Source organism: Eptatretus burgeri, chromosome 6 (assembly GCF_056783735.1).
Source record: "Eptatretus burgeri isolate ZD-2024b chromosome 6, Ebu_testis_v1, whole genome shotgun sequence".
Lineage (NCBI taxonomy): Eukaryota > Metazoa > Chordata > Myxini > Myxiniformes > Myxinidae > Eptatretus > Eptatretus burgeri.
Window position 1 is genome coordinate 53520355 of NC_140966.1, and position 16917 is coordinate 53537271.

Genomic DNA, 16917 nt, shown 5'->3' on the forward strand with positions numbered 1-16917 from the left:
TTTTGGTATGATTGTTTTTTGTCCAAATGCAGGGAATTTTGTGTCTGAGTGGTCGTCTGTTTTAGTTTGGCGATTTCAATCGTGTCTGTAACTGCTTTAAAGGTGAAAGGTGATGGAGCTTCATCGTCATGTTTCAATTTATTTAGCCTTTTTATGATTGATCTGTTTTTGTGATCGATCTAGTTGATGAGTTGTCCATTTGCTGCTTATGTGTTGGGGTTGTGTCGTCTTGATTGATTTCCGATTCGTGTGATGGGGTGGGCTGTTCCGTGAGTTGTGTGTATTTGATGTAATCCGCCAGGATTTTCTGGTGTTTGTTTTATGGTCGATGAAACTGATGAATTTTTTCCCAATTTTTTTTTTTTGTTTGTTTTTGTTGTTGATGAGTGTGGTAATTGTGTTCTTTAAGGTATTGATTTGCTGCTGGTCATGAAGGTTTGAGAGTATTTTTCTTTGTTTTAATGAATTGTTCTATTTCTGTTGTGAAGTTGGAATTTGGGATGAATTTTTTTTTTGGATTCATTTGTTACTATTTTGTTAAAATGTTTTACTGCTGTTATCTATTAAATTGAATGCAGGGAAGTCGTAATTTGTTTAAGCTTGTTCTACGTATTGTGTGAAATTAGGCTTTTCAGCTTTAGTAAAGTTTGTCTTTCGGAATGGATGTTCTTCTGTGATCTTTCGTAATGGATTTTGGCCTGAGTTGATGTATGATGATTGTAAGGTGAGCTGATAAAAAGGTCGGAAATAGTGTGCCAGGATGTGGTTGTCTTGAGTATGGGAGAGCATTGAGTTTTATTGAGGGATGGGGGAAAGTCCTGCCAGGGGCGGAGAGGGAGTCTTGTGGGCGAGTTTTGATCATTAAGGATATTTGGTTTAATTGTTCTGTAATTGGTGTACCCCTTGTGTCTTGCTTTTGGTTGGTTAACCAGGAGGGGTCTTTTGCATTGAGATTCCCTCCGGTTATGAAGTAAGGGATATGTTGGAGTTGGTATCCTGGTGGGCACGAGTTTGATGGTGGTATTCACGGAAACATTATCAACCTATGTAAAGGTTGCTGATGTTTCTGTGAATTTTCCCCAATTTTTATAGTTATTGACGGTGACTTTGATGTTACTGTTCGGAAGCAGCTGGAGGATGTGTGGAGTTGTGCTGGAAAATATTCTGTTTTTGTGAACGAGGGTAAGGAGCCCTCTACCACCTCTACTGCCTGGTCTATTCTTTCTGATGAAACAGTGGTTTGGGAAGATGTGGGAAAGTTTGGTGGCATTGTTAAGTTTAGTGTTGAGTTGGAGCTGCATCTCTTTTGTGTTTATTGATGAAATTTTGGAACTCTGTTATTTTGTGTTGAATGCCATTTACGCTAACCTGTGGAATGTTCAGGTGAAACGTCTTGTTTTGTGATTGTGGGGTAAATTGAATAACTGCAGGGAGTTGTTGTGTAGGACAGCTTCAGGGCCATTGTGAGCTGTAATGTTTGTATGAAAGTAGTTTGTACATGTGACAGAGTCATTTGTTACATCTAGTGCAGAGAACTGAGTTGTGACCGTTGATGATTCTCAGGTTGCATGTCAGGCAAATGTAGTTTGGACCAGGGTTGAATTTGATGTCTCCAGCTAGTTGAAGTAGAAATAGAAGATTCAGTTTTCTGGAAACAAGACTGTGACCTCCATGTGTGCGGCGTTGCTGTAGTTCTTCCTTGGTAGAAGAACTGTATCGAGGAGGATGATGCTTCTTTAAGTCAGAGCCACTACATGAAGGTGATCCTCTGCAGTTCCACTGATAACACAAACTGTACTTACATGTATGTTGAAGTTGACATGTCTTGAACTATTGTATCTAGTTTGTATAACTTTGAACTTTAGAGCCATTTGGTGATTTATTTATTTATTTTAAACATGCAGTTGATATACTGAAGATTAAATGACAATTTCTCTGAAATGTTTAAAAAAAAAATTTTGCTCCATTACTTTTGCAGGTGTGCAGCACATATCCTGAGGATGTATATACACCCATCTCAGTGAGCGTTCCTATTCTTGTTGCCAGTGCCAAGTTCCGCAGCAAGAATCGGTTGCCAGCCCTCAGTCTGCTCCTTCCCAATGGGGTAATTAATGAATGTTTACATTCTGCAGCTGATACAATTTTCTTTCCTTTGTATAAAACCCGATTCCATTGCCTCCTTGAATGAATACATTTCCTTGCCACAAAACCCCTCTCCAAATACCTGCACGCTGTAATCTTTCTTCGTGTTTCAAACACTCGTGCAGTTGTTCTCTGATTATTTTTGGTGATGAAACATCTCACACCCGACCACCGCAATCTTGGTGCTGAAACTTATTTTTGTTGATTTATGCAATAATAGCACCTTGTACTTTTTCATCTGATTTCTGTCTTTGGGTTAAAAGTTGTATTAATGTGTTAATTTCTAAATTCTGGCCAATGGATAAGCACTCGGTGGTGGTCCTTATTTGCAGGTAAAATTTTAAATTCTAAAGCTATCATCTCCTAATTTTGTTCTGATGTTTAAAAAAAGGTCTAATTTCATCCATTTTTAACCATATTTGGAGGTTTCTCAGCCTTCGTGGTATAATAGTTAGAACATCCACTCTGAGTCTGGGAGGTCGGTTGGTTCAAACCTCAGCCGAGTTGTAACAAAGATTTAAAAAATGGTACGTGCCGCTTCCTTGCTTGACACTCAACACAGGTTGGCGCTCAAAAACGATAGAGCACAGCCAAACAACCATAGGTTGGTCATAATAGCACAGGCTTTGACGGCCTTAATGGCCTCCTCCTGCATCATAATTCCTTAAAAGGGAACTCCAATTATTATAAAATAGTATAAAACCCGTCCAAAGTGATGGGGCCAAGATAATCCCTCTCATCACCACTATTGCAGCGCAGTTGTTAAATTGCTCTCAGGCTTATGGATTTACTTTGTTTCATAAAGAATAGGATGATTATTTCAGAAATGTATTTATTATCAAAGAGAAAATGGAATTTCAAATGACTGAGTAAAATTACTCACCCATATATATATTTTTTTTTTTTACTGCAAATAAAAAAGACTAATGTCTCACCTCGAGTGTTATCGTTGTGAAAACAACTGGAATGGTCATGCCATCAGCCCAAATTCAATCCGGTGTCGTAAAATTTTGGACGGCATGAAATTCACCTTTCCCGAGTGGAAACAAAATGGCAAGTTTCGCTGGCACTGATAATTGCGTGTGCCTCATTTTCAGTGATTAATGCGACATCATTTCCGTGAACGTGAGGTCACTTCCTGCGTGACAGAGAAATAACTACACAGCGCTTTGATATATCTCTCGGATCTGGTTCGCAGCCATTTTAGGACATTTACTTTCGCATCTTCTTCACTTTGAAGCCATTTGCAATTGGGATGCAACTTGAGTGGCCTGAAGAATGGAGAGAGAAAAAATGTGGTGACAAATCTGAACTGTCTCAACTCTGTAACATGGAATGCGATCTTCTATTGTTTGCAGCACAACACTGTGGGTGCCATCATTGACTGGGGGCATGGCTGTGCCGCTGATGCAGTGCCCTCCGGACGTTATGGCAGGAGTTTGGAATTTGTTCATGGTGCCGGCGATAGTTCACATACTTTTTGTGAAGGACACTGTGGGATCCTTAACGTCTACCAACAACTAATGCTGGCAGACGAGATAAGATTCCCGTTTAACTTCTTTCTGAGGGATGGCACTCTTATCGATGAATCTCCCTGCCTGTGAAACACCAGGATGACAGTTTTATAGCTATGCTGAGATTCAAATCCAGACGAGACAGCTTAGCAGTAAGTGTGCATACCTCGAGGCCATCCTGCCAGCCCATTTAATGAGATGCTTAAAGCACATTTTCATCTCAACTCTGCAATAGTTAAGTTGTCACATTGGCTGTATGAGGGTGAGCGTTGATCTGCAACAATATGACAACATTTGACAATCCTGGCTGTCGTTATTTTATCAATACGAGCAGAGTATCCGCCCGACAGGCGATCTTGTTCCAAGCATGCAACGCGTTCTTCTGACGCATACCTGTATTTGGGCGATGTATCGGCAAGTGACAGCTCAGTATAGGAAAAATACATGTAACCTGGGTTACGTACATGAAGCAAAAACATACCTACTGCTTATAATTCAAAACACCTCACTACACTGGAAAACGTGGGGACAGTAAATGGTGAGGGCTTGTAATACCCCTCCCCACTTGGAGGGGGTGCTACATGATACACATTTACATATAGAATTTGCATTCCTCCCCTCATCCCCCTCCCCCCCCCCAAAGACCATAAGCAAAGATAAAAACACCCCGAAACATTAATTGGAGTCATGCTGATCCTATGTAGCAAGTCTGGATGTAATTGCGCCAGAACTGTAGGAGTAGTAGCCTGACAAACAAACCCACAAACAAACACACAAACACCAGTCCGTGAATTATAGTAAGGATAATGTGTTCCATGTTAAAAGTGATCATAGTAAGAAATGTACCATGTTAATACAATGCTATTAAAAATTTTATGTTGTGGGAGAAAGTGGATGCAGGCGGTGAGGAGGTTTAATCAATGGGGTTTTTTTTTTTGACCTCGTATGTTTTTCTCTGCACCGATAGGCAGCACTGTGTCGATGCAGCCAGCCATTATCTGGATTCAGTGCACGTTGTGAAGAGGATGAACGGTTGCTGCAAGCAATCAGACTGGCTAACCCAAACTGCAACTACTTGTATGTGGTAGACACACGGCCTAAGGTACTGGTATTCATTCTAAAATGAACACACTTGAATCAATGTTTGGTTATGTAGCTTTTAATTGCATAGCACACTGTATTTTTTTGTTGTTGTTGTTGTTGTTGTTGTTTACAGATAAATGCATTGGCAAACCGGGCAGCTGGTAAGGGTTATGAGAATGAAGATAACTACACTAATGTCCGATTTCGGTTTGTGGGCATTGACAACATTCATGTCATGCGAAGCAGCTTGCAGCGGCTGCTCGAAGGTAATAAACTGTTCTGAGGGATTAAAGAAAAAAGGTTTTCTTGCAGCAATATTTTCTTTCTCGCTGTTTAAATGTACTTCTTTTGTTTTTATCTTTTTGAATCCTGATGGGCCATCTATCGATAAATATACACACGGTTGTAGGATGCAGTACAAGAAGCTCTCTTTGCAACACTCTTGCCACTGTCAGCATGTTCTGTATTAGTTTTCTTGGTTGTCAATTTTGCTCTTCATGCTGTTCTTCTGTGGATCTTAATTATGTAAACAGAAATTACATCTTTCCTTCTGGACCTCGTAATGACTAACTCTTCATCCAATCTCTGTTGTTCTTCTGCTGCGATTGGCTCTTCTGATCACGTTCTTCTCAAGGCCCATATCTCTCTGGCTATTTAAGAGAGCAGCTCGATGATGAAGAAGGTGGCTATTCACATAGGCCAACTGGCATGGACTTCAATGTGCCATCTCGCAAAAGGACTTGATATTGATTTTACCTGGGAATACTTGCATTAAAGTCTACTTTCTCTTATGCACCGGTTTGTCCCATTATCTCATCCCTGGTACGGTGACTCCTGTGAGGAGGCGGTTGCTAACCCGATGAGGTTATCTTTCATCCATTCAGGAAAGTGCGCAACAACTGTGTCCATCATGAGGAAAGCCAGAAAACATCTTCTTTAAAATCTCGATGCTGAACTCTCTCTATCCAGTCTCCTTTCTCCAAGTCATGGTGGTACTTCGTCAAGTCTGTCTCTGGTGTCTGCTACCCCTCCATTCTGTCCCTCACCTCAATCAGCATCACTGCAGACTCTGCTCAAGATAAGGTAGAATGTCTAAACTCTGTCTTTGCTTCCAAATCTCATGTACCCTACGCAATCCGTTCTGTTCCTATCTTACCACAAAGTACCCACTGTCTACTGGACTCTCCTTCTCACATAAGAAGGTAAAGAAAATTATGTCTGGCCTTGACCCTGCATGGGCCCAGATGACAGTGCCCTTGTTTTTCAATCCTGCTGTATCATTCTTGCTTCCCCTCCATACGTGCTATTCAGTCAGTCCTCCTTTGGTTGCCTTCTCTCTGCACGGAACTCAGCAAACCTTATTCCCGTGCAAAAACAGAACCTACCAATTATAGACCAGTGAGCTTGCTTATCATTACAAGCAAAGTGATGGAATCCATCATTGCTTCTGATGTCAAATCTTTCCTGTTTTCAGACAGCCTGATCTCTAACCACAACTGTTGATTCTGTGTTGGTCACTCAACTCTGGACATGCTGCTGCTTCTCTCTCTCTCTCTCTCTTTCTCTTTCTCTCTTTCTCTCTTTCTCTCTTCCTCTCTTCCTCTCTTCCCTCTCTTCCCTCTCTTCCCTCTCTTCCCTCTCTTCCCTCTCTTCCCTCTCTTCCCTCTCTTCCCTCTCTTCCCTCTCTTCCCTCTCTTCCCTCTCTTCCCTCTCTTCCCTCTCTTCCCTCTCTTCCCTCTCTTCCCTCTCTTCCCTCTCTTCCCTCTCTTCCCTCTCTTCCCTCTCTTCCCTCTCTTCCCTCTCTTCCCTCTCTTCCCTCTCTTCCCTCTCTTCCCTCTCTTCCCTCTCTTCCCTCTCTTCCCTCTCTTCCCTCTCTTCCCTCTCTTCCCTCTCTTCCCTCTCTTCCCTCTCTTCCCTCTCTTCCCTCTCTTCCCTCTCTTCCCTCTCTTCCCTCTCTCTTCCCTCTCTTCCCTCTCTTCCCTCTCTTCCCTCTCTTCCCTCTCTTCCCTCTCTTCCCTCTCTTCCCTCTCTTCCCTCTCTTCCCTCTCTTCCCTCTCTCCTCCTCCTCTCTCTGTTGATCTGGAAATTATTATACACTACTCTGATAAATGAACCATCCTTCAATCCTGAAAAATTTCAGTCTCACCCTATCATCCCCGAAGGATCATCAAGCGAACCCACCAATAAATTTCCTTGGTCATCCACTGGAATAAGTTCGGTCTCTTGTCAATCTGTCTTTTCTTGGGAAATCGGAGCTATTCACTCTCTGTTAGGCCTTATCTGTAGCTCAATGCTCCTCAGAAGCATTTAGAGCTACTACTCCTCCCCAATGTTAAGCTCCTCCATCCCACCTCACCAAAGCTGAGTTTTTCGAATGAAGCTGTGAAGTTGGCCGAACCACTGACGTCTGAGAAGCAGCAGAAAATTGATTTTATAAATGGGGTTCCTTCACGACAGCATCTATCAAAGGCCTGTCAATCAATATTTTGGAAAGTCGGCGAGTAAGATTTTGTGAGACGTCGATGACTGATGACATCATCATGACTTGACTATTACATTATAGTACAGTCGTGTGTGTGTGTGTGTGTGTGCGTGCGTGCGTGCGTGCGTGTGTCAGATCAGCCTAGAGCCAGAATGGGGCCCGGTGTAAAGACTTCAAGCAACCCCCCCCCCTTTCAAAAGTTACCTCCCCGTAATCTGAAATCGATTTCATCCTACCCCCCCCCCCTCAAAACATTTATTTATGTATGTTTATTTACAAAAAATAGTAATTTAATTGATATTGAAAACTAATTAGGGAAAAACCATTGACCACATGACCGCCTTTAAAGAGTTTGCAATGAATTTTGATTTTATTATGAATGATTCTATTTTAATATTGTTATTAATTGAAATCCGTATTTCTCATACAGTTATAGTTTTTGCCACATTTTAATGAAATCCTTCTTCGATATAGTTGATACAAATAGACATACTGGTATATCTTTTTAACCAACTAAGGCTATATTTACAATTATAGTAACAACGCAATAAAATCATTGTGTAAGAAAGGCAATGAAAACAGCTTATTTTTAATTCACAATTTAGTTGTAGTAGTGGTGGTGGTGGTGGTGGTGGTGGTGGTGGTGGTATGGCAGCTTAGCTGCTGGGGTAGCTCTCATTTCTTGAAGCACGACTGTGTCGCTGATGCAGTGCCCCTCTACCAGTACACACACTGGAACTGGTACTCATTTTGCCGACCTCGGAAGGATGACAGGCTGAGTCAACCTCCTGGTGTATTAATTCAGCGGCTGACGGGGCTTGAACTCAGGACCCTAGGATCCCAAGCCGCCACCCGAACCACTGAGCCAACACCAGGCTGCACACTCAGCCTGTCGTACTTCCGAGGTCGGCAAAATGAGTACCAGTTCGTGTGTGTGTGTGTGTGTGTGTGTGTGTGTGTGTGTGTGTGTGTGTGTGTGTGTGTGTGTGTGTGTGTGTGTGTGTGTGTGTGTGTGTGTGTGTTTTTCCCCACATACGTGAAGTGAAAAGCAGGGTTAAATAATTGGTTCTCTTGTCTGTCTGTCTTTCTGTCAACAAACGTCAGTTTATCATCAAGGAACAACTTGATTCCAATTGAATGTTATATTTTGAACACAAATTGGAACTTGAATCTGAAAACAAACCTTCAGTTTAACCATATACTTTGGCTCTGAATTTGTCCCGATCTCCAACGTATGTGCAGAGAGGAGTGAGATGATTAAAAAAAATTTTTTAATTTTTGTTAACTCTGTTTACCTGTTTGGCAGTCACACAAAACCGAAAAACATTCCAAACTGGAAACTAACTATTTTTTAACATCATGGACACAAACAGGCAGAAATAACTAATGGAACGTGTTCAATAAGATGTTGTAAAATAAGCTACATCAACAGCGGTGAACTTCCAGAATTTTTTTTTTCTACACCTTTAAAATCTCTTATTTCAATTGAATTATATACCTGAACACTGTAGAATGCAAATCACCTTTTTGGTTCACGAAAAATATTTTCACGAAAAAAATAATTGGTTCACGAAAAAATACGTGACCACTATATTCGTTATTGTTGTGTGTCATGTCTGTCTGTCTGTCCCGAGCATAGCTCCGTGGGTTTTGATCTGATCCTAATATAATTTTGGTGGGAGGTTTATATCGTGATCTAGTTGTGTTTTCCTGAAAATGAGCGTGGTGCGCCCATTATGGGCAGAGCCACGCCCAAAAAACGTGTTTTTAGGGGGTAGCCGATTTCAATTTGCATCTTCTCCGCGGGGGTTTGTCGATCTGGCAGGGGTTTCGGTATTTGGTTAGCCCAATGGCACCTGCATAGCCTCACGGAGCTCGATTTTTCATTTTTGTCCCAAGGTCAAGGTCACGAACTTAGAAAATTGCGAATTTTGACATAAAATTTCATCTCCGAGGGGTTTGTCGAATCTGGCAGGGGTTTTGGTATTGGTTAGCCCAATGGCACGTGCATAGCCCCACAGACCTCGATTTTTCATTTTTGTCCCAAGGTCAAGGCCACAAGGTCACAAACTTTAAAAATTTCGAATTGTATTTTTAGGGGGTAGCCGATTTCAATTTGCATCTTCTCCTAGGGGGTTTGTCGAATCTGGCAGGGGTTTTCGGTATTTGGTTAGCCCAATGGCACCTGCATAGCCCCACAGACCTCGATTTTTCATTTTTGTCCCAAGGTCAAGGCCACAAGGTCACGAACTTAGAAAATTTCGAATTGTATTTTTAGGGGGTAGCTGATTTCAATTTGCATCTTCTCCTAGGGGGTTTGTCGAATCTGGCAGGGGTTTTCGGTATTTGGTTAGCCCAATGGCACCTGCATAGCCCCACGGAGCTCGATTTTTTTTTTTATTTTTTTTTTTTTTTTTTTTTTTTCCATTTTCGTCACAAGGTCACGAACTTAGAAAATTTCGAATTTTGACATAAAAATCATACGACCGCCCAAACTTTGAGATCTAGGATGACAATATTTTTTTATGCATAATCTTGAGGTCATTCTCCACCTAAGGTCTTGAAACCATTTTGCTCTATCTCGAACACCTTGACGTGGCGCCCCCTTCGAGTTTGTTTTTATGCCGATTTCATCAAAGTATGGATAATCCGAGGAGTGCGAAATGCCATATAGCCTATATGACGTTATATTGTTCCTGGAATGTTCCAGAGGAAGTTTTGCACCAAAGGTCATAATCCTTGACCTTTGACCTTTAAAGTTCACAAAGGTCAAATTTTCAAACTTGTGGGAATCGAACCGGGTTTTCGACCTTCTTCGACGAACTAATTCCATTAAAGGCCCAGTCACACCTTGACGTTTTAGCCAGCGATGGCAACGTATTAAAATGTATGTAAAACGCTGGCTTACGTTGAACTTTTGATGTTTTTTTTTTTAAAGATTCGGACGTATTCATAGCGACTTGGTCTTATGTATAACGCATTAGTAACGGACACAGAACGTTTCGTTGTGTTATAGATAACTTATACCAACGAATGCTGAACCTGTTGTCGGCCTACACAACCGATGCCCAACGATAGTCTAACTTAGGCATAGCGCGTTGCACGCATCGCCGACGATGTCGTGACGTAGCCTATTAAAAGGCTGACGCACAACGATTCGAATCATAACTGCCGTAGAAATGGAAGTGTCAACATCGCAGTCACACCTTGGCGATCTTGCCAGCGTATGCCGACCTAAGAAAAATGTGTCTAAAACGTTGGGGCACGTCAAATACGGTATGAGTAAGTTTGGTATACGTGAGTACAACGCTAAAGTACGCTATCATACGTCGTAGTAAGTGGAGTACGTCAAGAAATTTTATACATGTTCAAAATTTTACGACGTACTTGGCGTATGACACACGTTCCGCATGCGATGGGGATAAGTTTTACACACGATATGTGGACGCTTACACACGTCCACAAAGGCGACTTAAAAGCTACTCATAAGTCGAAACACGTCGCGGTAATGTCTTTTTTACGCGAAACTTATTTCTAACTTATGTTTGACGTGCTTTGAACCAATACTTTATGTAGTCCGAACACACATTGACGTATGTAGACGTATTCCAATGACGTCTTCCGGTCGACAAAAAAAAATAAATGAACGTGTTTCTAACTTGCAACTGCCATATAAAGACGTGTTCCCAGCGATTTTGGGAATTGGTATATAAAAATGGTGTTCATAAAAGGGGAACCCAACAGTGTTTTCGAGTCCTTTTTGAGTCGATGTCCATGTCAGCAGTAACAGTATCAGTATTAGTATCAGTATTAGTAGTAGTTTGTTCATGTTGGCAGTAGTAGGTGAGTGTGAGGGGGAGGGGGTGTGGGTTATGATGGATCCTCCTTGCGTCCGCGTGTCCACGGGTAGGAGACATCTTTGCACCATTGTTCGAAGTTCTTCGCGGATAATTTTTTATGGGGCTTTTTCAACAATGAGCTATGGCTTGTTTTTACGATTTAGGTCTATTCATAACGGGTTGGACAAATGCACAATGAATTAATAATGTGCATAGAGCGCTTCAATAACTTATAGATACGGTATACCAACGAATAATTATCGTGTAGCCGGCGTTCACAAACTATGCCCAACGATAGCCTAACTTATCCATCTCGTGCGGCAGTTTATCTTTGCCGGTGACGTGTGGTTTGCTATTCATAGGCTGCCACTCAACGATTTAAATGGCTGCATCTCCACTATTGAAAGTAGACGCTTGCGCTCAACAATTGGATTTTTTTTTACAGTCAACGACTTTTAAACGGTACCACTCAGATATTTTCATTGTTTGCAATGAACGATTTAAATTGCTGTCACTCGCCTTTGTTTTTTGACGCTGGCGCTCGGAAATTTTAATCGTTTCTATTGAACGTGCTAAATCGCTCAAACTCCACTATTGAAAGTAGACGCTTGCGCTCAACAATTGGATTTTTTTTTTACACTCAACGACTTTTAAACGGTACCACTCAACTATTTTCATTCTTTACAATGAACGATTTAAATTGCTGTCACTCGCCTTTGTTTTTTGACGCTGGGGTTTGGAAATTTGAAGCGTTTCTTCTGAACGTGTTAAAATGCTCAAACTCGACTATTTTAAATATACGCTGCCGATGGACAATTGGAATCATAGCCAAGCTAGACATCGAAGTGTGAACATCCTCGTCATGCCGAAGAAAAGTTTGAAGAATGCTGCAAGTAAGTGGCCTGGCCGTGGCCGTGGACGCTGACGCAAGGACGATCCATTATACCAACGTCTTTCAGCCTATGAGTAACTTAAAAGTAACGTCTGTCGACGTGTGGCAACGATCGCGTAACGTGCCAACAACACGTTAATCATAGTTAGAAATAAGTTTCGGGTACGCTAAACATTACCTCGGCGTGTCTCAACTTATGATTAACTTACAAGTAGTATGTGTTGACGTCTGTCAACGATCGCAGACCGTGCAAACAACTTGTGGCCAGCGTAGCAGAACGTGTGAGTCATACGCCGGCATACGTCGTGAAATTTCAAGCATGCAAAAATTTGAGGACAACCGAAAAGTACAACGTTTAAAGCCAGTGTACAATGACGTATGGAATTGTTTTTCAGCGTGCTCTCAATGTTATCAAAACTTACCCATAACGTATTCAACGTGTGCCAGCGTTTTAGAAAAAAAAATCAAAAATCGGCATACGTTGGCTAAAACGTCAAGATGTGACTGGGGCCTTAAGCTATAGCACGTATCCTGTTTCCTTATTTTAATGTCCACAACATTGTTTTGTGACCTTTAAAGGTTATGCAAAGGTCAAATTTTTTAAGTTGTTGAACGAAACCGGTTTTTCGACATTTTGCAGCTAATAACCTGTCACTCGTACCACATCATGTTGATCATTTTTATAACTTGGTCAAACATTATCACGTTGTCTCATCCTCGACTTCTGAAACAATCTACATCGTCAAATACCGCTCGTGAACCATCGTTGTCTTCAGACTTGTTCACACTTTTAAAACCCTTCCGTTTCGCAGTAATTGGACAAAATGTTTCGGCATTTTACGTCATTACGGCTAATAAAATTTTCTGCTCGCAGACCTTGTTTCTTAAGACAGTGCGGTGTAATAATGTGTTCTATTAACTTCTTTTTTTTTTTCTTTCCTTCTTTCTTTCTTTCTTTTTTTTTGTTTCTTTTTCTTCTTTATGCATTTCATCTTGATTACCAAATGGGTTTCAGAAATGTTGCATTTGGACCTGCACATGATAAAAATTGGAGAATGACCGTTTACATTAATTGCACTGCAGAATGTTTTTTATTTATTATTATTTTATTTCTAAGAGATAGCAGAGGTAACTTCATTCTTGACCCAACCTTAAACTCTCACCCTGCTGCTTTGCATTCAGGGTGTTACATCAATGACTATGCCATCCTTGAGAGGTATGTGGAAATGTGCCCCATCTGACAGCAGTCAATAGTGGATGTTGAAGATATATTCGTAAGTTTTGCAACAGTAGGCCATTGTGTTCTTGCACCCAAGCAAAATGTTAAATTCCTGCCCAAACCAATTGTGCTCTGTGGCACTGTTAGAGCAGAGACCGACCTTGGGTTGTTTCTTGGCTCCAGAAATGTTCACAACTAATTGTGGGCATTCTGTTACTCCAAATAAATTTGAGACTTTCAAGACAATTTTTTTTTCTATTCTTCCTCTACTTTTTGATATAGTGGTTTCAGTTGGCATATTCAAAACTAATATGTTCAATGCTTAGTAGCATATGGCATTTCAGTAGTTGCAGCAGTGAATGGTGAAAGCTACTTCTTTTACTGCACTTGCAGATATTCTTGGAGGTTGAACACGGAAAAAAAATTGACAGTTTTGTATTGCCTTCACTGATGATGATTAATGATTGTATTGTATGCTCTTTTTGTCCAACAGCATGTCAAGCTCAGTGTATAACTGTGTCTGCTTTCTTGTCTGGGCTTGAGGCGTCTGGCTGGCTACGGCACATCAAGACGGTCACAGATACTGCTGTATTCATTGCCAAGGTAGTTGCACTCGTGAACTTATTTCAATGTGCTGATTGTGAATGCATCATGCAAAACACATTTCCTGTTTGAAAAAAAATTATAGATTGTATCTAAGCATATTGTCTTTTTCACGATAGTAATTGTGATCCTTTATTTTTGAATGTTAGATGGTTCTATATTTTCTCACCATGCTACGACCCCATGGTCTGCTCGACAGGGCTGGAAAGTCTCTTTTTCTGAATTTTGCATCTGCAGGGTACAGTGACATTTAAGCATTAGCTTTTTGTCCAAAAATATCTGTTTGAAATGGGTGGCACATTTTGACCCAAGGATGTGTTACAAAAATTATGTGGGTGGTGGCTGGGTTAATTTGTTTTCTTTCATCATCAATGTTGATACAAGGCGTTTTGTAGCCCCCAATCTAGCCGTTGCCATGATTGAGTGTATGGAGAGCTCCTTGTCATCCCAGCCCCCATGTCTGTCTCTTTTCTCTTTTTTTTCCCCCTTCTGTATTTCGTGTTCTTAATCCTTCTCCCTTGTCTTTCCTCACACCCTACTTGGCCGTGAAAACAACATGGCAGCACCACGTGTGCGACCTCTGATTCTGTGTGAAGCCAGCATGCTGGTGTCACGTGTGCGACTTTTTTGCATGTGCCGCGAACATGGTGGGGTCCACTTGAGCGAGGTCTGATGCACCATGCCAGCATGGCAAAAGCATGTGTGTGAGTGACCTCTAACATGGGAGGGGGAAAGGGAGTATTCTCACTGTGGGGGTTGTTGGACTGGAGATATAAAAGTCCACACGGTGAGGGGTCTCTCTAACGAGTGTCCCAAGACCGGAGAGGAAGTTCCCGGAGATGGACGGTCACATTCGGCACCTGGAAAGGGAGGGAAGCCCCTCAAGAGAGACGGTCACGTTCAGCACCTGCTGAAAGAGGAGGGTCCCAAGGGAGGAGAGATTGCGGCGGGAGAGGTCCAGGTCGGTGCCGTGCTCAGTCCTGTGTTCAAGCCGCAACACGAGCATCTCAAGCCACAGCACAAACAACAAGGGCCCTCGCTTATAAGCTCCTTGGCCCGTCACTTTTGCTTCACGGCCACGTGAGGGAAGCTCCCCTCCACATCAATCTATCCTTCTGTGTCCTCTTTCATCTTTCTTGTGTCCCTGAACAAGTCTGTGCGCGATAAGTTAGAGTATGGTTAGGCGTTCAATTCATCTTCGTCTAGTTTTATGCGCATTGTGCTGATCAGGTTTTCTTTCCTGTTTTCTCGTTTGCTGTGTTCCCCACCCCCGTTTTATAATCTGTTAAACCTATTCATTGTCAAATGACTGTGATTTATGAGCTGTGGGTCCGCCCTCTGGTGTGACAAAATTATCCGTAAACCGAATGTGTGCAAGGCTGATTAATTTAATTATTAACGGCACTGGCATGGCATGCGAGTGAAACTTGTACACTTGGCATCTTGGGAGTTGATCCCCTGTGGTCTTGGGGCACCCGTTAGGGAGGCTCGGGTCCTCGGCACATGAAAAAAAAAAGTCTTGTTTAAGCTTTTGGAAGAGGCTGAGATTTTTGTCAATGCATTGGTGTCTATTTTCCATTGAATTGCTGGAATACTTGGATGCAAATATAACATTGACAGTTGTTGTTTGATTTCTCCTTCCTTCATTTTATCTGTATATCAACTTATTTAAATACGGCTGGATACATTTTGATAAGTATATTGGAATATTGCACCAAGCATTTGGCACAATGGCTCGTGACGATGTGACGGTTTTGTGTCACATTCGTGTGGACGTTATGAATTTTGACCTTTGTGGGATGGGCTAGCTTTTAATCTGTAAAGGTTGGCAGTTTACTTTTCTTTCTTTTTATCTTGCCAAAACGAAGTTTTGCAAGATATGTTAGTCAGCTTGTATGTTTTTTTTTGTTTGTTTGTTTGTTTGTCTGTAATCATGTATAAAAAATTCTGCAGAGCACAGTTATCATTGGAAATTTTTGTAACTTCGCATATCAGAGGCCTATAGAGGTCCCTTTCAGTGCACAAAATTTTGAAGGTCAAGGTCAAAGGTCAAGGTCACTTTGTCGCAAATCAGGGGAGTCGACGAAACCCTTATTTTTTGAGTAATTTTGATCGGATCGTCTTCAAACTTCATGGGAATATAGTTCATGGTCTGGCGCTCAGCTGATTAATTTTTGGTGGCGATTGGCCTTGACCTTAATATGTTTTTTTTTTTTTGTTTTTTTTTTTGTTTTTTTTTGGTCTGTAATCACGTATTAATCACTCTGCAGAGCACAGTTATCATTGGAAATTTTTGTAACTTCGCATATCAGAGGCCTATAGAGGTCCCTTTCAGCGCATAAAATTGAAGGTCAAGGTCACTTTGTCGCAAATCAGGGGAGTCGACGAAACCCTTATTTTTTGAGTAATTTTGATCGGATCGTCTTCAAATTTCATGGGAATATAGTTCATGGTCTGGCGCCCAGCTGATTAATTTTTGGTGGCGATTGGCCTTGACCTTCATGGTTAGCGCCTCAGGTCAAACATATTTGACCCCAAGGTCAAATTTTCAAGTTTTAGGAACCATATCGTGTAGTACCTCAAATTGAACACCTAAATGAGTGCTTTCTAGATATGTCAAGCTTGAGACATTATGACGTCATTTGGTGACGTTATGAGGCAAACGCATATTTTTCATAGTTACTCTGTAGAACGATTCTCATCGGAATCTCTCGTAGGCAGATATTCCTCAAGGAGTCGCTCCTGGTGGATAGCAGCTCTGTTCACCTCAGTGTGACCTTAAAGAAGTCACACGTGGTCACCTTTTGGCAAGATACGGGTCACCCTGCGGGTGACATTGGTTTATTTTTTTTTTCCATCAGTAGAAAAATGTTACAAGATTGGCTTTTGTTGGTAATGAATATCAGTATTTGTCGATAATTGGTGGATCCAAATTGGACAAAGGGGATGGGGAAGGGTCGGGGGGTGAGAGCAGTCCGTAAGCTATCCTCAGAACCTCGCTTACACTCTGCCCAGAGACCAGTTCTGAACTGATTGATAATTGGAGCAAGGTAACCTATCCCAGACTCCTATTACACCTGATCTGGCTCATTTTCCTTACCGTTCAAAGACAGTTGTTACTGACCAGGTATACTTTTAGCTCC

At 41.6% G+C, this 16917-nt stretch overlaps 1 protein-coding gene across 1 annotated transcript in view; it reads left to right on the plus strand.

Moving 5' to 3' along the window:
• LOC147024797 (phosphatidylinositol-3,5-bisphosphate 3-phosphatase MTMR6-like) overlaps window positions 1-16917 on the plus strand; it is a 97778-nt gene that overhangs the window by 51591 nt on the left and 29270 nt on the right. Inside the window, exons 6-9 of the mRNA XM_085885064.1 lie at window positions 1979-2104; window positions 4624-4758; window positions 4873-5005; window positions 13665-13774. Coding sequence (XP_085741190.1) covers window positions 1979-2104; window positions 4624-4758; window positions 4873-5005; window positions 13665-13774 — 504 coding nt within the window. The remainder of the gene's footprint in view (window positions 1-1978; window positions 2105-4623; window positions 4759-4872; window positions 5006-13664; window positions 13775-16917) is intronic.